Source organism: Poecilia latipinna, unplaced genomic scaffold (genome assembly GCF_001443285.1).
Source record: "Poecilia latipinna isolate Pla-1442-1.1 unplaced genomic scaffold, P_latipinna-1.0 Scaffold1081, whole genome shotgun sequence".
NCBI classification, from domain to species: domain Eukaryota; kingdom Metazoa; phylum Chordata; class Actinopteri; order Cyprinodontiformes; family Poeciliidae; genus Poecilia; species Poecilia latipinna.
Window position 1 is genome coordinate 24582 of NW_015113697.1, and position 26444 is coordinate 51025.

The following is a 26444-nucleotide window of genomic DNA, read 5'->3' on the forward strand; positions in this document are numbered from 1 at the left end:
TTTACATCTGGACTTTGACTAAGCAACTTAACTAATGAATTCGCCTTGAGGGGAAACGAAGTGCTGGTCGTATTTTAGACTCGTTTTCTCCCAGAACTGCCCTGTGTTTAGCTCAGTTCATCTTCCAATCAAGACCGACTGTCTTCCCCTGATGCCACTAAATAAAAAGCATCCCCACAGCCTGATGCTGCTCCCACCATGTTAAGCCAACAGGGTGGATGGTGTGTTCAGAAAAATGTACAGTGAAATACTTACTCACCCACACTTTTCAGATTTGTATTCACGAAAAAAGAAGAAAAAGAAAGAAAAATCAAAAACTACTTTCATTTTTTGTTTCTCTTCACAGGTATGAACTCCTTTATGTCGGCCGGTTGCACGGAAACAAAAAATGAAATTCACTGACGTTTTGCGGTTGTAATGTTACTTTTGTGGCTTAAGAAAAATCCAAAAATAATCTGCAACTTTGATTGTTTTCTTTTAAAAAAAAGTTTAAATCTTTCTTGAGAACTTAATTCAGTAAATTCAACAAGATAGAGAAAACGTTCCCAACATCAACACCAGGCCTTTTCTCATCTACATAAGTTCTGTATTTCATTACACTACAGACTCTACTTTTTACACCGATGTATGTGTCATCCAGGTGTAGGTGAGAATCATACCATCAAATAAAATAAATGCTTGTTTGCTCAAGATTTTTGGAGGTATAATTCTGTATTATTTCCCTAGAAGACTAAATAAAGTTATGCAGTGATCGGACTGCTCTTCCATAACCAGAAATATTTATTCAAAACTGTATTTTCTTCACCAAAATCCTCCTCAGCAGATTGATTGTACATCATTATTCATGGAAACAGAACAAGCAACCTTCTGTTAATCAAACAGCGATGGAAAAAAAAAAGTTTCACTCCACATGCATAAATGCATAATGCATTTTCTTGTGTGAAATGAGAAATTTTACCTTTGTTCATCCCTCTCTTCTGCCTCTTTTTTTTTTTATTGTTGTGGAAATGTTCCGTTAAGCATCTTTGAAGTTATTTCCTGTTGCAAAATACAATCGTTTCCTGACAGAAATGCAAACCCACAATTTTGGTGTGTGCATGTGCGCGCAACGCTGTGCCTCATAAAGACAGAGGAAGGTTGCGAAGGCACCAGATCAGAAAGGTTAGAGGTTAGACGGAGTGACTTTCAGCTTTTTGGAAGGTGAGGTGGAAAAAGGAGATCTTTAAAACAAAAAAAGAAGAAGAAGAAGGTCAAGGTCCTCGTCTGAAGCTGAAATTCCCTGAGCAGACGTTTGAGAAGCAAAAGGCCGGGGAAAAAAAAAAAAAAAAAAAAGAAACTGCTGTACTTGTGCAGCTCTCAGAGTGGAAGACAAAAAGGGCTCGCCTGCAGTCAGAGAGCAGAGACAAAGAGAACAGCGCTGGCACTTAGGAACGGAGCAAAAGGCACAGTTGGAGGAAAGCGGTGATGGAGAACCTGACCGTCTACCACGGACCCATCGGCAAGGAGGAGGGCGAGAGGCGGCTGGGCCAGGACGGGAGAGACGGGTGCTACTTAGTACGTGACAGCGACTCGGTGCCGGGCGTCTTCTGCCTCTGTGTGTTGTGAGTATCCAGCCTCTTGGCTTTTCTCCTCGTTCTACAGCAACGCAGTTTCATGAAAATCCTCAAATTCCCGTCTTCTGGCAGTTCTACGGAATCGTTTAGAAACCTGCATTAAGCCAGATAACCCAAGCAGTTTCTGTCATCTGTTATCAGAAGCTGAAAGTGAGTCTTGCTGGAGAACTTGTGTCATTAAAAATAAAAAGAAGATGAGCTCATCGTCTCAGATAGATACTAGATGGTACTAGAAAAATGTGCCCTTCTGAGATCTTGGACATTTTTTTCTTGTTGTTTTTCTGGTTTTACAGCATGTTATTTTTTTTGTAAATTGAAGATTTGAAGGCTGTTTGTGAGTCTAAGAATTTCATAAAGTGCATCCTTGTTTTCAGTTTATCTGAAAGACAGCATCAACAGCAAAGATATCCACTTTCCTGTGTGAGTGTATGCAACTAAGCAGTCAGATTTAACAAAATTATGCAGTCAAGACTCTACCAGCAGGTCCATGTGTCACGCAAGGTGCCATTATTTTCCACTTGAGCACCTTCCCACACCCTCCACTGAAAAAGAAAAAAAAGAAAAAAAAAAAAGTCTATGTACGCTCATTCTCAAAAAAAGTGTGTTTGTGTTCAGGTGCAAAGGATATGTCTACACGTACAGACTCCACAAGGACGAAGCGGGCTCGTGGGCTGCAGAAGTGAGACATCTTTTCTACTTCTTTTTGTTGTTTTTTTATTGTTAAATTTTTGCTTTTATCCTGACACGTTTTGCACCAGAAACACTCACCCAAGGAGCGTGGCAGCTGCACGTCTGCCTCGCTGCGGTTGCTGTTTATTAGGTTAGAAGTTGTTTTTGTGTCGGAGTAATTCAACAAGCTGCGGATCTGAGGCAAACATGTTTTCTTTCTCTGTTTTTTCCCCCCGTTTTGCTTCTCACTCTCACACTCTCCCTCTCTTTCTTTCTCTCTCTCTCTCAATATATATTTGAGATGTGACAGCACAGAGAAATGGGTGCATTTCTTTTCCTTCAGCAATATCACCCTGTAAGCAGTCTACACCCCCCTAAACCCTCACTCCTCAAAATTTGAAGACGGTGTTTCTGATGGGATGCGTAATTGTGCGTCATCTAACGTTGAACGTATGGAGACATCCGAGTTGCCCCTCGATGTCTCCATACGACATCTGAGGCAGGATGCAGCCTCTAGGGCTGCGTTTTCACAGCTAGCGCCAGGCTGGACGTCAATGACAAGAATTCCCCTACAAGCCCAATAACACTTTCCATTATTAATGGAAAGTGTTATTGGGGAGACGTGGTGGGGGGGTGGGCGCTTTGGGATGTGCTCTCCACCTTTGATTAAATGATGTTTAAAAACATATTCAAAGGATTTTTTTTTTTTTATCTCAGCTCTCACAGCGTGATGTAAGAGCTGAGATACGGGAATTACGTCCTTTCATTTACCGCGGTAAATGAAAGGACTTTTAAAGGCCTTCCAGGACAAAATTACAGCGGTCGTGAAAGTGCAATTCTTTAGCAACGCTCAATGTAAAAGGAAAAAAAAAAAGACAAGCGAGAAACAGATCGGTAAGATATGGCTTATGAATAATGCAGGGCCGTTTGGAGGGAAGCTGCAAAACAAACAACAGTGCCAACATTTGCTGACCACACTTGGTCTGATGACAAATTCAGAACAAGAAGAGATTTCAATGAGGGACGAGCATTTATCGTATCGTTTATCGTTAAATTGATCGCGATTCAAGTGATGATGTTTGAAAATGCCCTGAAACTGGCTGATTACTGGCCATCAGAAAGTCTGTAAATGTCGATATTTTCCAAAAATGTGATAAAACGCAGTTGCTGTGTGGAGCTTAGAGGGGAAAAATGACTTCTGTATGCAACTGTAGTTCTGAAGGAGCCTATTTTGAAAAGAGGAATGTATTTTAAGATCATTATTAGTGTGTTTTTGGTAACAAAAAAAAGACTAAAGAAATTAGAAATACTTTTAATCATCACTTGCCATCCCAATAAATTCTATAAAATATTGTGATAAAATTTTATGCTTGAGAGTAAATTTCCCAGCCTAAACCCAGTTAAATATTATTACAACTTTTTTATGATAAGTTCAGGAGCAAAAGACACGTTTCGTTGAGTGGGTACATTTATTTACCCATTTATTTTCCATATTGCCACATATTGAATATATTAAATGTATTTAATAATCATTAAATTTACGAGAAGCTACATTTTAAACACTCCTGCGGTTTTCACTGGAAGTTATCAGGTTTTCTAGCCGTGTCTCGGAGCACATATTACTTTTCTAAAGGATATTTGTTGCTTTTTTTTTTATTAACTCTACAAGTAAAGCCCTTTGGGTAATAGAGTGCTTAAAGGATCTTAAATGTCACACATAAAACCACGAAAGTAAGGCTTTTCATTTGCTGAGAAATACAAAAGAATTCCAAAGGGATCTGAATGTTTACAAAGAGAAGCACATCTTAAATTTACCAAGTTTAGCTTTGAATCCCCTCAGGAGAGAATCTCCTCCTGCAAATATCTGCTCTTCTGAAGCTATTTATGCAGCATTTATGTATTTATATTATCTCCACCGCGTCATTTTATTTTTTAATGTGGTGTCTTTTAATATTTTAACGCGGACTCTTTCGAGATCAGTGGCTCGGATTATTTAACTGACAGGATTCCCATTTCCTTTGTGCACTCAACTTTTCTCTCGCCTCCACCTTCAGTCTGTCTTTCATATGTTGAATCTGTAGGAGCACCTTTCTTTCTTTCTTTTTTCTTTCTGTCTTTTTTCTTCCTCTCCGCCACCACATCACCGGAGTGATGAGTTCTATTTTTACCCCCCATCTTCTGTTTTCAGACGACTCCCGGTGTGCCGAAGCGGTATTTCCGGCACATCAAGAACCTGATAGCAGCCTTCCAGAAGCGGGGACAGGGAATTGCCATGCCTCTGCTCTACCCCGTCACGGCTCAGAGGCGGGCGCAGACCCACGCCGAGGAGCAGCAGCAGCAGACGCCTGGTAATGGCCTGTCGTCCGACCACAGCCCCTACCTGCAGCGTCTGGCGACGCCCGTCGCTCAGGAGCCGAAAAACAGGAGCAAGAAGGAGGTGGCGCAAGCTTTTGGTTAGAGAGGGTCGAACCCAAACAATGATTGAACACCAAAATTCAATGTTCTCGAATCTCATTTCTTTCTGCCAGTTTTTCTTTTTTCTTTTTCTCTGAAACATTAATATCTATTACTGCACACATGAGTTTGACGACAAAAAAAAATAAAAAATGTTAGTGGGCGGCGAAGAAAATAAACGATTTTGTCTGAAAGAAGCTCTCTTAAATAAGGTCACGCTTACACAGCCAAAGCCTCGGACTGACAACATAATGTGGTGGGGAAAAAAAATTCAATTTGACATATTGAAGTAGCGATTTTCACGGGGAGAATGCTGACTGCAGTAGGGTAGGGGTGGGCAGGTGTGTGTGTGTGTGTAATCAGTCACTTTTCTGACTGACATCAAGAAAAAACATGGGTGAGGAACACACAGAAAGGCGAGAAAACAGTGAGAGCATCCTCAGCCCAGACTATTCTTCAGTGCAGCGGTCTCCTAGCAACCAAAGGACCCTCCATCTTTTCTTTTTTTTTTTTTTTCCTCCTTCTTCACCGCAGCAGAGATGAGCTTGGATGCTAGTGGAGCATATGTTTTAGATAGGAAGAGGCTCATCACAGTCGATCAGCAACGTTGCTACTCAGAAACGTATACATCACCTGTTCGCAGTCAGAACATATGCATTGTGTGTCTGCGCCGCCGTCCACAGCCTACGGAGAGAGAAGCGCGACAATTAATGCTGGGCAGATGGCGAAGCGACGGCGTGGAGGGAGGGAGAGGCGAGTGGGGAAAGGGGAGGTGGATTAGTGGTAACTTGCTTTTTCTTCTTCTTTTTTTTTTTTTTTTAGAAAAAAAAGGGAAAACTAACTTTTTTTTAACGTTTGCTTTTTTTGTACTTTTTTTTTCTTCAGCTTGGAAGTGGTTTGCAGCATAGTCTGATTGGCATTTCCTAATGAGAGGAGACAAGCTGTAGCGAACAGCACAGCCAACTCCAGGTCCTGCCCCTTCTGCACTCACCGCCCACTCGCTGAGCCTCAGCTGTCACATATCTTTCCCTTCCTCTGTGCTTTTTTTTTTTCTTTCTCCTCCTCCTCCACCTCCTCCTCCTCCTCTTCTTCTTCTTCTTCGCTTCTGACAGACGCAGGTTTCTCATGCATATCTCGGTTTGAGCCATAATGATGGGTGATAATGACAGCACAGATTTGAAAGTTACAACTTCCGAGAAGCAAGAACAAAGAGGGAGCCCGGCTAAAAAAAAAAAAAAAGTGGTGGGAAAGGGAAGGACACCATCGAGGCACACGGAGAAATAAGAAGCAACAGTTCCCTCGCAATGAAAAGGGGATTAAAGTCTTTAAGTTTTATACAAACACGAGTTTAACCTAACGGGTAGCTATTTTTTTTTATTAACAAACTCACTTTAAATCCAGTTTGTCTATTGTAGAGCAAGTCCACTTTTCAATTTAACTGTTTTGTTAAGTTGAGAAAACAAGCCATGCGGCTTAGCAACTCGACAGTTTATTTTTATTTTAATATGTCAATTATTCCTGTTATTTCCTGTTTATTCACTTGGTTCTGATATGTCTTCGAAAGTGTTAGCTGGTATTCTGTACACAGTTTTCACTAAATGCCAGCTGACCGGTTCTATTTAGGAGTATCTTATTGCACTTTTGTTATAAATCTTTGTATTTTGCGAATTCATATTTCATTACACAGCTGTTTTTTGGCTGCAAGTGTAAAACTTCTTAGAGAATAACATAAGCTACACACATGGTGTGTGTTGTCCAGAGGAGATGGTTGTGGCCGAGTTATTAATTTGGGCTTAATTATTATTTTTTTTAATCATTTTTTAATTATTATCGAAGTTTTGGTTGAGAAACTTAATTTAGAGCAAGAATTTCAGTTAGCATCCATGTTTAGCTAGCTTAACCACAGAGCTAACGCTAGAGTCAACCTTTTCCTTCGTAACTACGCACTTCTTAATGAACAAATAATTAAGTAGAACTAAAACCAACCAACAGAAATCAACGGTGACCGGTTTTTAACATTAGCTGCGTATTAGTTGGACAACATGAGCTGCTCTTTGGAGCGAGGTGACTATCCTAGCTAAACAAATTTATTAGAATTGAATTGAAGGTTTTTAACGAATCAAAATGTATTCTCATTCGTCAGGTTATATGTTTATAGTCGTGTCAATATAACATTGTAAAGTGCAAGAACTGTCATACAAGCTTCAGAAAGAATCAAAACCAACTAGTTTAGCCACAATGCTAATGCTGAAGTCAAACTTACTAGCTACTCGAGCTTCCTAATCCTGAAGGGGAACCCAGATTGAGAGCGGCGACACCAAATTACGTCATTATACGTCATGCTGATGTGTGCAGAAAAATAATTTTTTTGTGGATTTGAACTAAATAAAGTTATCCATTTGTGCCACGAGGTGCCATAGCCTACTATAAGAAGCATAAATAAATTGCTTTCTACACTAAGATAAATTCGTAATACTGCAAAATCTTTACTATGTAAATCTTTCTAACAGCAGCAAATATTACCTTCCTTCTACATGCATTTTCATTTACACTCGTGAGAAATTAATCACCAGGCAAGATATTTATTGCCATTGTCCTTAAAGTGGTGAAATTGCGGATCATATGTAGTTTTCAGCTTCAAAAATTTATATTTTCTCTTCTACTTTTCCACCAAAATACAACCATAGAAGAACTACCAAGATGTAATAGCATTTACGCTTATTAATCAGCTCCTCAGAATTATACAGAGCTTGAAACAATTGCTGCATCTTTTAGTGTTGGCAGCTGACCAGAAATTAATAGAAAATAATAGGGGTGTATAGATGCATGTCTGACGCCGCTGGTGTGCGCTGTCCTTGAGACAGATTTTGCTAACAAAAAGCTGTGGTTGTCTTTAACATATTTTGTAGAAGCTTATTAATATCTCACTCTTTTTATTTGTACTAATGTTTAAGATTAAGGACAAAGTAGATGACTTCAAAACAGTGTCTCGTACCATCAATGTTTGTCTGGCTGCAATGTCATTGGCAGTAAAAAAGGGACTTGTCTGCTTCGGTAAAACTGTGCAGATTACTGTGAAATCTGTCAAACTATATTATTATTTACAAGATAGCTTCTGTATCGATCCAGCTAAGCTTTTTAAGTTGCAAATGTATATTAAGAAAGATGTTGGATTGAGAAATTTTCAGCACAAACTGTTATCCTGGTTTATTGTTCCCATGTTTTGTACTTGCAATTGATAAATAAAATAGAAATTGATCAATGTTTTCCATTTTTTTTAATTTAAGGTTGATGTAAAACAGGATTGGTAGAACCTAGAAAATTTCATTTTAGACAATATAAAATCTAAAAACATTAGTAAGAATTTTGTTAAGTAGATTTTAAAAACTGGTTGGTATTTCTTTCTTTTTTTTGTCCTTTTAGCTGATGCAGTACGGAGGTTTCTTGGGGTTAAGGACCAAAGCTGCACATAAATAGCTAAAACCCTCCCTAAAACATGAACTACCCATTTCAATAGTTCACTATGCATTCATTCCTACAGTGGAAACTGTCTTACCACAACTGCAGTAGCCATTTTTCTACTTTTGAGGGTTCAGCCAATTAGGACCAAGGAAAACAAATGGCGCTCCTGGATTGGCTGTTTACAAGCACCAGCCAATAGCGTGCCATCTAGCATTGTGCCTGGGTATTTCAGCTTCCCCAGCTGCATTTTGTTTGACTATTGTAAAGTAATCTGTGAATAGGTTTCCACAAGTAATTTGGAATCACGTTCCAGAGAAAAATCCAAGAATAGTGAATGTCGGACCGCCACTGTACATCACTCTTTTATCAAGAAATGGTTAAAAATTAATACACATATTTTATTTCCTGAATTTTCACAATTTGTTTTACCAGTGTAACATGAAATCTCAGGGAACAACCTGGTAATTCACACATAATAACTTTAATCAGCATTGTAACCCAATAAAGTGAGCTTTCTTTTTTAGCGAGAATAATTACTATAGCCATGTATAATCTTTGCAAAAAAATGTAACAGATCTTCTATTGATTAACAATACTGACACTTATGAACAACATAATTTTCAGTTGAGCACTTTTTTTTTCAGTGTGAAAGCACTGGCTATGTACATTCTTGATTTTAGTATACACACTCATACAAACTACAGTTGGAGCACACCAGAGGTGGAAACCACAGCAGGTTTCTTCTCTAAAGGGGAGTGCCAGAGTCAACAAGGCCTCTCTTACACAATATGTAAACGGTAGTATATCCGAGGTAAACCAGTGGGGGGAACTCAAATGGCAACCGGAGAGCTCGTGATGGGAGTCATGAAGAGGATCGTTCACTGGCCACCCTTAAGTCTTCCATCTTTGTAGTTCAGTGGTTTTTAAACATGGTCCCAAATGATTGAACAGTGTTGAAACAGTAAATGGCAGATTGTCAGTCCATCAGTCAGTCCGTCCGTCAGTCAGGATACAAAAAGCAAAGCCACAGCCAAACCACACCGCTTGTGCCACTGTTAGAAATCGGAGAAACTGGACGATAATAATAAAATACCATCATTTTGTCACAATTAAAGGCATTTGGAAGTTTGTTTTTTTCCCCTCCCCCCATTCTCTCTTCTTGTTCTCCGTAGTTATCGTCTTCTTTTTTGTTTTTCAGTAAAGTATAGAAACAGTAGAACAAATCAGAGCAGAGTAGAAACAGGCAGTCTTTGGTGGGATGGGGGGCTGTTTGTGTGTCTCTGTTACCTGCCCCCCACCTCGCTAAGTGTCATAAAGTGGATGTTGGAGGGGCAGTCGGACAGCTCCGGCTGCTGCTCTATAGGCAGGGAGTAGTAGCCTTCGTAACCCTGAACGCGGCCGCCGGACAGCAGCTGCTGCTTCTCCGCCTCGCTCCACGATCGGCTCCCAACGTCCCCCAAATCCAACCGCTTCCTCTCCTTCTCCCAAGCGCCCTCCACCGCCCTCTTTCTCGCCTCCTCCCTCACCCGCGCCCTCTCCTCCTCCTCCGTTCCACCGTAGCGCACGCACAGGCACAGCGGCCCCTGCTGGAGGGTGATGTCGGCGAAGCGTCGAGTCCTGCCGTTCACCGTGGCGCTCATTTGGGACACGCTCACGTTGACGCCGCTCTCCAGGATGCGTCCCCCGACGCCCAGCCCCAGGGCGAGGTCCTCCTCGATGGGACGGGACTGCAGGAAGTGGTGCGTGTCGCAGCCGTGCACGGTGAAGCTCAGCCCGGTGAGGTGGACGGCGCTGTTCAAGATGGCCGCCACCCGCCGGCTGTCCTCGCTGGCCACCCCGATGACTTCCGCGCTCACCCGACCGTGCGACACCGCAAAGCGGATGTTGGGGCCAAGAATGAAGGGTCGGGAGCCGAAGGGCGGAGGACGAGACGGCCGGTGGCAAGCTGAGCCCACGGGCTCGGAGACCAGAGGTAACCTCTCCAGGGAGATGAAGCTCCTCAGCTGTCTCCGCAGTTCACACTGGATTCCCAACACCATCTAGGGAAAAAATGGGACATTTATATTGTGCAGCTGGGATTAATGTTTTGTGATTTATGTTTATTGTAGCTGCCTTTACATGTAGAAAACATTGCTAATTCAAACGTTGCTAATAATGAAGTATGCACACGACCGTATAAGTGGTTTAAGAGGTCAGACCGATGTGACACTGTAACATTGTAACATCTGTCATCAGCTACGTTCACTGCAGCTAAATCCGATTTTGTTTGCCCTTACGTGACTCGTATCTGATGTTTTTATGACGGTCTGAACAACATAAATCAGATTTTTACAATTGCGACCTAAATCCTAAATCCTGTCTGTACGGCCAGGTCACGTTCATCCGACCTGAAAGTCATTGATACTCGACAAACGTCACCATTCTGCGTCCTGATTGATGAAAGCGGGAACAAAAACACCAAACATGGCGGATGATGATGATGATAAGGATTAAGTTGGTAATGTGCTTACTCCGTTTGGATAACAACTTTAAAATCGCAAGATACACTCCACCATTAGCATCCATGTTTACTTCAGCAAGCACTGAGCACGCTCACTGCGCGTCTCGTGACTGCGTTACGTTACGGCATTATGCTGAGAGACTGCAAAACAAAATCAGATTTCACAAAAAATTGGAGTTCAGCATCAAGAACTGCAGCATGAACGTAGCTACAGACATGAAGGAGTCCTCAGGAATGTTTACAACAGTTATCATTAAACGTCATTCAGGAAATAATGACGCTTTAAATGCAAATTTGATACTTTTTCAATTAAATCTTTCCTTGGCTCTGGTGGCCTTTATTTGACAGTGAATTGACAAGAAAGTAGGTTGTGAGAAAAGGGAACGATGTGGCAAATATAAATGTGACTCGAATATGTGAAAATGCGTGGAGGACTGAGGCCTCCGTAAATGGGTCGCACACTTTACCCGCCTCAACGTTGACACTTTCAATGCATTAAAAGTGTCATTCACCAAATGACACTTAATTTAAAGTTAGTATTGGGCACACCCCGTCAACTAAAGTGTTCCTGTTTAATCCTGCCAGGACCTGGAAATATGGTCGCAAAACAGCAAAAAAATAAAAAAATAAATAAAATAAAACCAAACAGTCACTTTGCAAAAGACACAAAACTAAAATTTTCTACTTAAGAAGAGGCTGCCAATAAACTAAAATTAAATCAAAACTACAAACTAATAATTTCAGTCTTCGAAGTGAATGACTTATCATTGACTTTTGGGTGATTTAAGCTTTTATTGTCAATTAGAAAACTAACTCTAAGTCCAGGAAATGACACACAATCAGCAGCCAATTAGTTTCTCTGTGCGTCTGCGGAGGACTTTGGCCTCCACTTACAAGCTGTCTCAAAATGTTAAATGAATTAGATTGATGAGTAATTATGGGAGAAAATGAATCAGGAACATGAATGCTTGGCATAGAAAGAAATAACTGGCAAGATTTTTATTTGCTCAACTCAACTAACTGCTTATTCATTTCACTAATGTTTTTTTTTTTATGCTTCAAAAGTCTGTTTCATTTGAGTTTTCTGTCGTAGCAAAAGTTTAATCTATACAGCCAATCACTTGAGCTAGAAAAGTTTGCTAACCACATGGTACGAGACTCCTACCCACACCCCGTATGCAGCCGAGCTTCACTTTCACAGCATTATTTGGGGTATATCTCTTAACATGGACCCTCTGCCCAGTTTGAGTTTTGCCCATTTGATCTGTCTGGACAGGTTCTGCTTGCATAAAGCAATGTCAGGCAAACCACAGATTCTCATTTGGACTGAGTTGTTTTCTTTAGCTCTGCCAATTGAAGGCAGTGAAACTTATTCCCTGTAAGTGCTCAAGTATGTGTTTGGCATTAGTGTTGTCATGCAAACAGGTCAACTCGATTTAAGACTCACCTCTTAGCAGGACAGCAAATAGTAACATTTATTGATGCTTTAAATTTCAGGGTACTATTAGCCTTGCGGGTCACCAGGCGTTAGCTGCCCCTCCACCAGGATGTTTGTTTATTTTAAATAGGGCTCTTTATAGTGACAGTACAGATGAATTAAGCTAGGCTGAGGGGGTGTGCACCTGTTGCGCAGTTGGCCTCAAGCACTAGTTCCAATTTTTGTAACTTTTAATATTTTCTTAACACAAAAACACGATGGGCCACTGGTGGACTGCACTGTTGCTCCTAACACTGGACTTAATTTGACCAAAAGCAGACAGCATAGACCTACCACGACTGTGGTGATTCCTGGTGAGGAGAATATTCTTTAAGCATTTGTGCTCAAATAGGGCCTAATGATGTTTTTGTATCTATATAATTAAAATACCTCCTTCTGTCCGTCTACAAAAGGAATAGTCCGGGTTGCTCTTACTTTATATTGCTCACCAAATGCAGACATTTTAATATCCACTCTGAAGTCGTGCTGCTCCTCTACGGTAATATTTGGCCTCTTTTGCTACATCCTTGACAAATTCACTGCTCCATTTGGAGAAGTTGTATTTAAAAATAAAAAAAAGAAAGGTTGCAGCCACCATTTATCTGTGATACTAGGATAGACAAATTTTGAAGGGGTTTTAATGTGCTGAATACATGATAGTACTGAAAATAATTCATATCTGGGCCGGTTTGTCGTGGGGAAGTGTCAGGGAATTTTGTACAAATTGAAGGAATGGTCAGTTACAATAAACAAAGAGAAAGGATGTTCAGGTCTCTTTTTCTCAAGAGTAGAAACTGAAATGAAAGAACAGCTTCCAGGTTTGACGTAGAACTTCACTTCTAAACCAAAGCCCCAGCTTTTCAGGCAGAGAACAATTTGTCTACAGAAACGTTTAGATCAAGGTTTGGATTTAAAAACCACTGGGGCAGTTACATCTTAAGATACGGGCAAAATCCCAGAGGATATCTGCGCCTGTTTTAAGGAGATACAATCCAAAGCACGAGAATCTGTACCTGTGACACAAAGGGAGTCCGGAAATTATCTATTCTATGGTTTCATGAAAAACAACCAAGAAAAGCCAGTGAATGCTTTTCTCAAGGCCTTAAGTGAGGCGCATAAAGAGGGTGGATAAAATATTAAATGTTCAAGCAGATAGTCTGTTAATGTTTATTTGTAAATGTGCTAATTTTCTACTTTGAAACCAACAACCCATTTCAAGCATGACTGCTCAGAGGATGCGTCCTCGGGCCGCAGCCCATCCCAGCCTGGTTGAAATTTTAATTGCCTCGTCCGCGGCTCTGGAAAAGTTGTGCTACGTTGAATAAAATGTTTTGGAGATAATTAATAAATGCTAAGGAAGAATATAGAAAAGTTGAAGGTGGGTCATACTGCCTACATCCAGTTAGATATAGTTTTGCTGTAAAGCTAGTTTATACGTCACGACTGTCATGACGTGTTAACAGCTCAATCTCTATGGAGCATGGATAATATTTCATAATAATAATTGTCGGTGATGCCTCAACCAATCTGGCCAGCAAGGTTAGAAGCTGAGGCAGAGATATTATATGATCACAAACATGATGATTGATGGAAAAGATGGTTTGGACTTCCTCCTTCCCTCTCTGCTCTTTGGTCCTGCTTCCGCATCCTTTTCAAACCCACTGGGATCTGGGATCGTAGCTCGGGCATTATTTGGGCGTTTGAGATGCTAGTCAGACACGTCGTTGCCATAGTTACACATCATAGCAACTGTCTGAAAGTAGAAAAATGTAAGAGGAAAAATCCTCCCAACTGCAATAAAATGGAATAATTGTCCAAAAACAAGTAACCAAAATAAAACCAAAAACCAAAATAACAATGAACCAAAAAAGAACAAATTTCAGAACGAACGTAGCCGAGCTTTTCCAACATGCCGCCGTCATGAATGGTGGAATTTAGCTGTCAAACAGTGCAAAGAGAGAAGAGCCTATAGATGATCTACCACTTTCTGTCAGATAAATGTCACATTCAGAAGAAAGTTATGCACATAATAAGTAGTTGAGGATGCAAATGGACATGTTTCGTATACACTGCACCGCTTTGGTTCTGCAGTTTAAGCTACGTCATCTGAAAGCACACAGTGAAGTGATGTCGACTTATATGATGCAAAAGTGAAGCTGGTTTGCATGTTTTCGGGGGGAGGGATAATGGCAAAGGTGGCTTCATATAACAACTTTCAGACATCAAGATTTTTATTTTTTATTTCCAAACAATGCAGTGTTTTTGTTCAGGTAGGAAATTCTCACCTTGCTGGAGTCCCAGTCCTGCGTCTTTGTCTGGGTCTTCATCAGTTCATATGTTTGTTCCATTCTACTCACTTCAGGCTTTGGGAAACCCGGGACAACATTATGAAGCTGGAAGCCAAACAGCTGCAGCCACCTTCCAATGTCTGGACACACACACGTGCACACACATGCACACACACGCACACACACATATACGGAAAGAGAAAATTGCATTCAGGGAAAGACTTCAAATGTACTGTGTACACTGCGAAGCAAACAAAAAGTCATAAGGCCGGTTAAAGCAACACCTTGCACAGGAAATCACACAATCTTTGCGCATAATGCGAGGCAGAGACGAGTCGCTCAGACACATACAGATTCCATCTGCTACAAACAATCCTGCTGCAGGAATACGTGACAGGCCGAATGAATGTTCCATTAACCAGAAGGACAAACGCCCCCCCCTGCATCCTGTATTCATCTTCTGCTCTCTCATTTCATCTCTTTCCCTCACCCGAGCTTCTATTTCATCTCTCGGGGGGCAATAGTGTTGTGTTGACAGTTGCATAGAAGAAAACACCGCTAGACCGTGTTAAAAAACAATGCGATCAGAGGCGCGACTATCCTTTGCTGTCACATCTCCTTTCTGCGACATGCAGTTCACCTGTGGTTAGCTGCGCAGCCCCTGTTCACTCACTCTTCGTGGCAGATGTTTCTCTTACACGAGGAGGGTGTGAGGGTAGGTGTCATCAAGAGAAATATCTGCTTGCAACTCCCGCTATCTGTCTGTCAGGTTCTGGTTCGGGTACGGCAAGAGCGTGCAAAAACCCACCTGTTGTGAATTGCGTCACCTCCTCCACCCTCCCGACCGGGCAGTTGCTGTTGAAGGCATACAGGTTGAACGGTTTGGGCTCCCTGCTCAGCTCGCCCCACAGCTCGTGGTTCGGTGAAGTCCATCGACCGGCCAGGGTGTCGTAATCCCGCCTGCCGAGGTGGACCAGCCGCGTGAACGGATCGTACAATCCCCCGTGGAAGCCGATGGTGAGCTGGAAGTCGGGGTTGGTGTCCTGATAGACCTCCCCGTAGGGGGTGTAGAGGATCTCCTTGACCAGTCGACCCTTGCTGGAGAACACCGCCCTGGGACTCCCCACGCTGTCGCAGGCGACGTAGAACTCCTCCCCACTGCTCAGCTCCATTGCGATGAGGTGGCCCTGGAGGTCGTAGTACAGCGACGTGATCAGGTTGCTGCTGTGGTTGTACAGGTGGCTCACCCTGGTGGGGTGCGACAGGTCGGCGTAGAAGAACTGCAGCTGCTCGCCCTCGCTGTTCTTCGTGGCCACGCGGCGGCCCAGGCCGTCGTAGCGGTACCAGACGGTGCGCTCCGTCGCCCGGTTGAAGACGCGGGTCAGCAGGCCGTTGGAGTTGTATTCGAACAGGTCGTTGGCTCGTTGGCGGAGAAAGCCGTCGTCGTCCACGCTGTACTGCAGCTCCCCGAGGTGCGTGATCCGGTCCCTCTGGTCGTACCGCAGTGGCGTCAGCCTTGGGAAACGAAGATCCGTTACTTCAGACAGTGGCTGGCAACGCCCTTTTGAACTGTTTCACATTTTGTCCTGTTACAGCGACACTCTTTGCATGTGATTTTCAGATTTTTTAATGTGTTGGCACAGAGAAGTGAAAGGATGTTTTGTGAACAAAATCTGAAAAGTGTGGCCTTTTCTCAGATGAGGTTGTATTGATCTGATGTGATATTCAAAATGATTTGCTTGATAGTCGGGTCAGGCTCAGACGAGAATGCATGATATAAAGTTCTGTTAATCAACTTTTTACAGTCCAAATAGAGGAGCAGATCATTTTTCCTGTTGAGGTAATAAAGAAAGCTCTATCCTGCTCCGCTCCGATCAATCGCACATCCAAGCTGATTTGCACGCTAAACAAAAGCTAAAAATGGGTCAAAGTTGCACTGTTTATGTAAATGGTGGTCTCAAAATGAAAGTAGTAAAATCTTAATTAAAATAATACGTCCTGCCTACTTTGGCTTTTAATAAAAGTTAACTAGTCAGATCGGACCTGGACACAAGGCCCATGGGTTGGGTTGGGTTGGATTTTTTATTTATTTTTTATTTTTTTTACGTTAAACGTTAAATCAGTTTTTTACTCAGATGCCCCCAAATAAAGTCCTCTGCAACCAATTACCTCCATTATTACTAAAACGAGTTCAATATAATCTCAGTAAACATGCAATCTACAAATCTGGTCTTCATAAGAGCGTGACAGAAACATGCCATTGTTGAAAAGAAGCTGTTAGAGGTTTATTTTGCTGTTTGCTACAAGCCATGCAGAGCACCTGGAAAACGTGGAAGCAGGCGTCTGCTCAGATGAGAGCATAATGAGACTTTCTGGCCTAAATGAAAAACATTATGTGTGGGATCCAAAATGCCGTTCAGCTATTATTCCAAAGTGAAACATGGAGGTGTGGCTTTTCTTAAGCTTGATAAGGGAAGCTGATCAGAACTTAAGATTTGAAACTGGGACAGAGGTTCAAATTTAGCAGGACGGTGACCCTAAAACATGCAGCCAGAGCTTCAGTTAGATAGATCATATCAAAGCATTGATGGCCCTGCCAAAACCCAGAGCTAAATTCAGTTGAGAGTACGTTAAAATGTGAGGACTGGTGTTCACAGACGCTTCTGATCCGATGTGACTGAGATCGAGTGGTTTTACAAAGAGAAATGGGCAAAATGTCAGTCACCAATATTGCAAGGCTGGTAGAGACATTCCCCAAAAGACCCGCTGCAAACGTGGATTCAATAAAGTATCGAGTCTGGATCTGAAAAAACACACATTTGTCTCACTTTCTAGATCTCTTCTTGTTATAAGAACAGTTAAAAGTATCCCTTTCCTTCCAATTGGCTTTTATATTTGTGAAAGTTCTTCATTTAAGTAAGCATTAATGTTTACCGTTGTCTGTTGAACAATGTGGGTGGCGTAGATTTAAAACAGTGAAACTTTTATGTAACACACAGCGAGTTGCAGATATCGACTTACCGAGAGCTCGTTCCATGACTGAGCAGGTTGATGTTCCCGTTGAGGTCGTAGCCGTAGCGCCACTGAGGGCGCTCGTTCACCGAGGCGCTTTGCAGTTGGCTGTCTGCGTCGTACTCGTAGGTGTACCGGGTCACGTTGCTGTCCACACCGACTCTGATGTCACAGGTGGTGATGCGCCCTGCCGAGTCATACTGAATGGTCATCCAGTAGGCGATGGACTTCAGGATCTCGTACTGGACCTCGACCACCTGGCCGTAGGAGTTGAACACCTTGGTGTGCTTCATCAAATGGGTGGTGATGACCTAGGAGAAGCACAAACAGGACACAGTAACCAAAAGATTTTAATGAAACTTTTTTCCCCCTACAGTTTAAGGCTCTTAAAGGCTTCATTGCCTCTACAAGACCTCAGTTATTTTTTTTTTTACAACAGCCATGTCTTAATCCTCCCGCTGTCTTAGCTTCAAGAGAAGCGCGACTCGTTCTTCCGTCAGACCGTCAGTTCACGAAACCACACACAAACAAAAATGATGTTTGTCCAAAATTTAGCAACAAAAAACATCCTTTCATTTAAAAGCCGATGGTTGTAGCTTTAGTTGTGGTGCTTCTGAATTAGGGTAAGGATGTCCTTTATTATCCTGATCGTCTTTTTGAACTTTGATATCAGTCAAAGTCTTTAATTACATTCAGTACATGTAATGACTAGCATAAACAAACACTTGCAGGTTTCTCTTTTTATTCTCAGCCTGTGTTTGGGGCCATGCGATCGATCGATCGATCGATCAAATTTTATTTGTATAGCACATTTCAGCAGCAGGGCATTTCAAGGTGCTTTACATAATTAAATAAAAAAATAAGAACAGCAGATGGGGTTCCTTCCTCAATCCACTTTGGTTAGAAAGCTCTGTTTAGGACAGTTTAAAAATCTCCATGGTTACCCACTGCAAACACATATTTTTCTTAGGAGGTTTCATAACAAACCTGATTTGGACCATGTTCAGTTCACACAGTAATACAAATAAACATTTTTATGTATTTTATAAATAAAGGTGAAAGATCGACACAAAGGGCTCTATGACTGAAATGTGGAAGGAAATGATTTTTTTTTATTTTTTTAAATGCTTTTTCGAGAAACTTTGCACTACAGTTACAGCTATAAATCCTTTGGGTATTCTTCCTTCCATATTTGAACATATTTTGAAAACAGCCCAAGCTTAGACTGAACTGAGATTGTTTCTGACAGCATTTATTTAAGTCATGACAAATATTTTTAGCCATATTTAGATCTGGACCATTCTAAAACATGAATATGCTCTGGCCCAAACATTGTGTTTCTGGTTGAATGTTTAGGGGCCATCGCCCTCTTGGAAGGTGAATCTCAACAATTGTCTTAAATCCTCTAAAATGTTTCTGTCCAGAACCACACTGAGTTTGGCTCAGTGGCTTTTTATTTGTCAAAAAAAGAAAAAAAAAAAAAAAATTTCCAACCACTTTGTGTTAGTCTACCACATAAAATCCCAATAAAATCCACTGATGTTAGTCAATATCTTGCCCAGCGAAGCTTGAACAGCAGCAAAATCCAGTCACTAGTGTCATACCTGGTTGAGGTCATAGAAGATGACGCTGAACTTGCCAAACTGCTCCACCCGCCCAGAAACATCCACGTAGCGGTACAAATCGATGGGCAGAGGGGTTTCATTGATGACCGCCTGCATGCTGGTGACTCTGAAGTTGTTGTAGCTGTAGTCAAATCTGGCATTGACCAAGCCTTCCTCGCTGAAGCGGAAGATTTGCCGACTTGTCAGGGGGCCTTTAAAAAAGAAAAGAAAAAAAAAAACACATTAGCAGATGAAAGAGAGGAATGCATCCCAGGCGTCTGAGCGCAGAGCATTTAGAGCCGCTCCTCACACTGCCGAATTAATTTAAATCAAAAGCTAATTTGCCGTCGTTAACAGACACAGTTCAAACCTTTCGATCTCAACTATGTCCACGCCGCTATGGCATTTCCAGTGGTGACCTTTAATACGAGGAGATAATGAAATCCAAAGACAATAGCGCTGATGAGCCAATGTGCTCCTTAATGTCAGGACATCAGCATTAACAACACCATCCTTCACCTCTGCTGCCTGGCCGCGCCAACTCATCCTGCTTCGGAGTTGGAGTTGGGGGGTGTTTGGTGGGGCCTGTTAATGAAACACCATTATGCAGCTATTTGAGATGACTCTGATTGCAGTTGAAATGACTAAGTGTCTCGCTTTGGAGCCCGCCGGATAGCTGGATCAGCGTTACGTTGTCTATTTTTATTTTTCCGTGGAATGTTGATTCGGAACCTCGGCTAATAGGGAGGCGGCGCAGGAGAGCGAATTGCGAGGCTTTTCCTGAAGCCCCCGGGAGGCTGGCAGTCTGTTCGTCTCTAGCTGTCACTTCTCAGAGCTGTCACTTTTTTTATTTTTTATTTTAGAGCTTTTACTCCCTTTGCCTGCTTCTCTTCTTTACACTTTTGGGGTTCCTTACTTTTCCTTGTCTCCTCTCAAGGGACAATTACCGCTATCTCTTCCCCTCTCTAAGGCTCCGTTTGTTCTGCTGAAATGAGATCAGTTAAAGGAAAGGTGAGAGTCTATTCACGGGGAGGGCAAAGCAATAAACACACACACACACACACACACACACACACACACACACACACACACACACACACACACACACACACACAGAGCTGCAGATTAGTGACACCTGATCGTGGCTCACCAATCACAAAGGCACGGGAAGTGGACCGGTATGAGAGGTGGGAGTGTTCGCAATGACCCTGGACAGAGTCTGGAAGTTAAAGGAGCTGCTGAGCTGTGTCAACAACGACGGCGTCTATCTGCTGCCGACAGCTGAGGCTCCTAATGACGGACCTGATACAACCTCATGGTTACTGCTGCGCCCTTCTAACTGGGATCTGTATTTGGTTTGGGTCTATTGGGTCTTCGAAGGGTTTTCGGTTCCCCATGCAAATCGACACCCGTTGCTATTCAGAGCAGGGCAATAACCAGAACCAATGTTCTGGTTATTGCCCTGGCGTATATTTAGACATAGATGGGGCAGGGTTGGTTTGCAGATGAGGAAGAGGCGACGCAGCTCATGGGCCTGGGGGTGGTCTTGTATTCAAAGTTGTGGTAGACCACAATCTCTTCCACTTGAACATGCTCGGCTCAATTCACACTTCTAACTGTGGCTGCCTCCGTCTCAGATGAAATAGCGCTGTCTGACTCAAAGCCAGACTAGAGAGTTTGAGATCTATGATGAAATCTGGTTTCCCCTGCTCTCTGTACAGAGGTCATTTGCTCAAAAAAGGATATTGATTTGAACTGTGAATATTAGGCAAAGATAAGTTTGGCTAGCAGAGAAGCAGCTTTAAGACAACGGCTACGGTTACAGAGCAGAAATAGCTCCTGGAACTGAGCGCCACAGACGCCGACGTAGGACAAAACCGGGTCACTTGACTCAGAGGCGCAGTAGAGTGAAGGCCCAGGATTGAACCCTTAATCTGAAGTGATCTGAAATAAGAAAATATATAAATATATGATTTTTCAATCCCACTGGATCAAAAATGACTCTGCTTTTATTTGTTTATGTCTCTCATTGCTTCTTGTAATTTTATTGTGTAATTTAAGACAATGTGTGATTTTATTTTTGTTCATTTTTAGGTTAGTTTTAACAACTGACTACAGTCATCCCTCGTTATAATGCGGTTTACTTTTCGCGGTCTTGCTGCTTTGCAGAAATTATTTTTGTGCAGTTTTTTTTCACAGAGCATTGTGTTCTGAGTCCTGATTGGATACACAGTCTCTGTGGTTCTTCTATACCTGTGTGCCAATAACGTTACAGTATTTAAATTAACGTAATACAGACTGGCCATTCAGGAGATGAAAACTGAAACTTTGAATGCCTGCTTGAAAAAACTGCGGCCAGAGGCAGCAAAACCCGACCGGAGGCTCGGTTGACGAGATCTGGAGGCCCGACTGATGCACACGCACATCCGCTGACCTGAAAACATGCTTTGTTCTTTGGTTTCAATGTAGAGTATTTAATTATGCTGTATAATAATTGTAAAAAATAAATGTAACTACTTTGCAGATTTTGCTTATCGTGGGTTATTTTCAGAACGCAACCCCCGCGAAAAACGAGGGATCACTGTATTGATGAAAATGAGCTTATTTTAGCCAACTTCAGAACAATGACATTAACTTATTTTTGATTAATTATGTGATTAATATTTTAAGAAAAATATTTCTTAGCATTTCTTTTATACATATGGTTTTGTTTTATGGTCAAGTGCCGCTGAAACAAGTTGAAATCAGTGAAGTGAGACGGACGCGGCTGTAGAAAGTTTGACTAGTCTGTAGATCAGTTGCTGTACAGGTTAACCAATCAGATGTCAGGGTTTATTTAGCGAGATACAGCAGCTGTTTCACCGATTTTATGATTAATCGGTGAAATCATTAATCAAAAAAGCATACTTTTTTGCTTTAGCACCGGAAGCAGAAAAGTAATTAAAAAGCTGTGTATATATTTGACACAAATATTGGTTAGATGCCAGTGAGTCAGATATTAATACCGTTACAATGTTTCGAGGACATTTTTGTATTTCTCATTTATTTATTTAATTGGTCAATAGCAGGAATGCCATCTGAAATCTGTTGTACACTGCAAAGACACAAAATCTTACAAAGTATTTTTGGTCTAGTTTTTTGTGCAAATGTCTTAGTTTACTTGAAATAAGACAAAACTAACTTACAACTAACTTTTCAGGAAGATACAGGAGCTTGTTTTAAGTAAATAATTCCTTAATATTGATGAAAAAGTACTAACTCCACTGACAGACTATTTCACTTACAATATGGGAAAAATGTCTTGTTATATGTTAATGTCTTGAAAATAATCTGTCAGTGAAACCAGTACTTTTTCATCGCTGTTAAGGAATTATTGACTCAAAACAAACTCCTTTTTCTTGCTGAAAAGTTTTGCTGACCGGCTCTCAGAACATTAGTCTGGCTGGATGCTCGACAACACACGAGGCGAAAGAGGGAAGTGAATTACATCATTCGCCTCTGCTGAGAGGATTTGGACGGCTGGAGCCGAGAACGATGATGTCAGTTTGGCCTTCAGGATAAACACAGTAGATATGAGCTTATTTTAGCCAGCTTCGGAACAATGACATTATCTGATTTTGATTAATTATGTAATTATTAATCAAAATAATGACATTTTGATTAATAAAGTTAGTTGTAAGTTAGTTTTGTCTTAATTCTAAAATACCTACTACGATTTTATATTTTTGCAGTGTAAAGGAGAATATTTGTGCATCCGTTTGTGACCTTAAACTCAAAGAACAGTGATCCAATGCGGTCCATCTCTGCGCTTAAACCTTATTGAGATGCTGTGGCTTTACATTAAACGCACTCTTTTAACTTGAAAACACCTCAAAATTTGCAACAAAGAGTGGATTGGGGTAGTTTGAACAGCCTGACTTTTGTATTTACTTGGCTTTTGTAGGTGAGAAGGATGAAAATGTGTGAAAAAAAGAAACAACGGAAGACATTTTGGCAGCATACCCGTCTGTCTGTATCGTATGGAGCTTATGAAGCCGTCGTGGGTGAGGTGAATGGTCTTGACGGTGCCGGAGGCGTCGTCGTAGGTGAAGGTCACCAGGGTGGAGTCATACACCACCTCTGAGAGCCTCGCTGCAGGTGTGTACCTTTATACAAAACACAACGAAAAACAGGAAAACAAGCAGAAGTGGAAAAAGAAGTATTACACTCGAGCTCAACACAATGCATTTCATTTTCAATTTTAGCAGCCGTGCTACGTGGAATGAATAATCCCAAGATCCCTCGGGGCCGTTGAAGAAGAGGCTGCATCGTTCTTCAACGTTTCATCAGAATCGGGAGCATTTACTGCCGAAGTCGTGGCGTTTTAGGTCTCGGAAATGGCACCGTTCATAACGCCGCTCTCACGCGGTCCGAGGATTGTCGGGAATATACAACACGCCCGGATAAGATCAGTGGTGTCTGGCTCAGTACGGCGCTCAGAAGCAATCATAGGCGGAACTGACCTCGAACCCGTCTCCCTGGTTCGTTCATTCGGTGTCATTGGTAAGGACAGCAGGTTGTGTGAGCTACTTTTTAAGATTAGCCTTTAACTACTGCACTCCCACTGAGGCAATCTCTTTTATGTGTTTTTTTTTTAATTTTTTTTACACATGCAGCGATTGTGCCAAAGTAGAGTAGAGTGAAAAGCCCCGCGTTGCCATGGGGAACCGTACCTGTAGATGACGCTGCGGCCCGTCCCCAGGAACTGGGTCCTCCGCAGGCGCCCGTCCAGCGTGTAGTCCTGCATGAACGAGGCCTGGCTCTCCGGAGGGGTGTAGATGTTCCTGTAGTAGCCGACGGACAGCAGCGACTGCAGGGCGTGCTTCACCATGCTGGGCATCGTCACGGCAACCAGGCGGTCCGTTTGGTCGTAATCAAAGATGTAGCGCCGCTGGCTGTGCAGGAGCAGCATGATGGACTGCGGGAACACGCAGAGAAGGACAAAGAAGGAGCTCTGAGTGGCTTCATGGAGGTTTTGTCAAGTTTTTATTTTTACTTTGACCCTGGTCTGTTGGAGAAACCCTTTATTTATTTATTTATTTATTTATTTATTCATTTATTTATTTATTTATTCATTTATGTTGCTTTGCAAAAGTAAACCTTGGATATGTTCAAGTCAAGTTTCTTTGTATAGAAGATTTCAGGCAGAAGGCAGTTCAAAGAGCTTCACACTATAAAAACATAATACAGTAACCAATTAGGAAATGAGTAATAAACAATACAAATTTATCAAATGCCATCATCAAAATCATCAAGCAAGTTGTACATAAAATATACTCATCAGTGTTCCTATTAATAAGATGTGGGTTTTTTGTTTGTTTGTTTGTTTTTAGCCTAGATTTAATTGAATTCAGTGTTTCAGCATCTTTGCAGTTTTCTAGAAGTTTGTTCCAGATTGGTGGAGCGTAGAAGCTGAATGCTCCTTCTCCACGTTTGGTTCTGTTTCTTCATATATTGTAACACTGCAATTAAAAGCTTAAGCATATTTTATCGAGAGTCTATGTAGGAATATTTAGTCATATTTATTTATTTAATAGTAAAGTAGAAGAAAAAGTTCACGTTTGTTACCAGGTAAAATCTGAAAAGTTTGGTCAGTATTGACCAGTTTATGCTCCATTTGTCTTCTCATCAACTATCTGACCAACTCTCCCGTCTCTGCTGATGAACAGCATCCCCGCAGCATGATGCAGCCACCTCCATGTTTCACTGTGGGCATGTGGAATTAGGGTGACGTGTGTTGTTAGGTTTCCTACTGTGTTTTATGTTTGGGCCTGGTTTACGTGGCTTTCCAGCACACATAACTAAGCGTACATTTGACAAATTTCATTACATTTTGGTCTCATTAGAGCGAAACATCTGCTTTGCAGTGACTTGAAATCAGATTTAGCTACTTCGGATCTCTTACTGATTATTTATTATCCATGTCTTGTTAGTTTTTCAGATGTCCCAAACTCTTTGTATTATCAAACCAATATTCCCCTGACATGTTCAAAGATTACAATACCACTTTTTGTCAAACTATGGTTTAAGCTTCCCCACAACTTCACACCTTCAATGTTTTCTTGTGTAATTAAAGATGTACTTACACGCAGGTTGACAGTGTGTAAGTGCATCATTTACAAAACATTTTCTTTCCTTTTTTGTCTTTTAGTCGCTAAAAATCCCAACGCGATATATTGATGTCTGTGTGCTTAACGTGTGAAAACATGAAAAAGTTCTTGAAAAACTTTCTCTGGATCGTAGAAGCAGCTATCGGTTTCAGCTGCAACGTAGACTCTGCGTTTAACTCCGACTAAACTATTCCGGTAGGATTTTTTTAAGCTCGGATCAATCCGTCTCATTTAATGCATTTCGTGTTGCATCAGATCATCTGTCAAAGATTTACTGTAAAAGCCCCTTTCAGAAAACTGCTGTTTTATTTTCACAACTCTGCAACAAGAAAAAAAAAAAAAAAGATCCTGTCAATCTGCTCAAAACCCACCTGGGTTCTGTTATGCGTCACAAAGAATATTCTTGGTGATTTTCATGCTCTCAGAGGCTTGTAGCTGTTATCCAGATTTACAGACAACAGATTTCAAAGATTAAAAAAAAAAAAAGGATACACAAGAAAAAAACAGGGAATCTAAAAGAATAACTTTAAGAGGATGGTAAAGGAGGAAGAGGTGCTGCAGATCAGCTTACATGCTTTCAACTTCCAACATTTGTTTCCCGCAACAGAAGTGGTTTTCATCTGGTAAGCACTGGTTTCACTTTCAGGTGAACGACCAGGTTTGCATCATGTGTTAGACGACTTTAAGAGACACCGGCTGCCTTTAGAGGAGAGTAAATACGGGCTGGTTCTGTTAAAACGTTTCCTCACTCTGTCTGCGTATGTGTAGCTCCAGATCTTGCCGTTGACCCAGGCCCTGGACACCACCCGGTCGTTCTCGTACTCCAGCCGCTCGGACCACTCTCCGCGGTGGATGGCCGACAGCAGCCCGCCGGCAGAGTAGCTGATGTTCACCTCGGTGTACTTGCTGCTGGGAGACCAGACGACGGGCCGGCCCAGCGGGTCGTACTGGATGTGCAGGGTGAACTTCCTGTGGTCGTCGTAGATCTTCCCCACCCGGGTGTTCTGGTCGAAGTCTATGGAAAGCAGGTTCCTGTTGTGAGCCTGAAAAGAACAACAGAATAAAACTTTTTTTTTTTTTTTTTTTTTAATAATCAAACTTTGAATGAGGAAGCAGGCTTATTAAATAAAAAATAAAAAATAAAAAAGCTGGCTTGTCTGAGCCAAGCAAAGCTCAAATAAATTAATTGTGACATTTGGAGCAAATCCAGACTGCA

At 41.7% G+C, this 26444-nt stretch overlaps 2 protein-coding genes across 2 annotated transcripts in view; one reads left to right on the plus strand and one right to left on the minus strand.

Annotated features, from left to right (window-relative positions):
- Window positions 1–1145: 1145 nt before the first annotated feature.
- sh2d1ab (SH2 domain containing 1A duplicate b) lies at window positions 1146–8002 on the plus strand. Its single transcript, XM_015052021.1, has 3 exons — window positions 1146–1601; window positions 2229–2292; window positions 4471–8002. Exons 1-3 carry the CDS (start codon window positions 1465–1467, stop codon window positions 4738–4740), a joined length of 471 nt encoding a protein of 156 aa, XP_014907507.1. The 5' UTR covers window positions 1146–1464; the 3' UTR covers window positions 4741–8002.
- A 658-nt stretch (window positions 8003–8660) lies between these two features.
- The window catches only part of tenm1 (teneurin transmembrane protein 1), a 332218-nt gene continuing 314434 nt past the window's right edge, over window positions 8661–26444 (minus strand). Inside the window, exons 31-38 of the mRNA XM_015052017.1 lie at window positions 25978–26271; window positions 23792–24036; window positions 23082–23224; window positions 19080–19291; window positions 17485–17786; window positions 15272–15978; window positions 14461–14603; window positions 8661–10237 (exon numbers count right to left, since the gene is read on the minus strand). Of these exons, the coding sequence (XP_014907503.1) occupies window positions 9482–10237; window positions 14461–14603; window positions 15272–15978; window positions 17485–17786; window positions 19080–19291; window positions 23082–23224; window positions 23792–24036; window positions 25978–26271 (2802 nt within the window). The 3' untranslated portion in view covers window positions 8661–9481. The remainder of the gene's footprint in view (window positions 10238–14460; window positions 14604–15271; window positions 15979–17484; window positions 17787–19079; window positions 19292–23081; window positions 23225–23791; window positions 24037–25977; window positions 26272–26444) is intronic.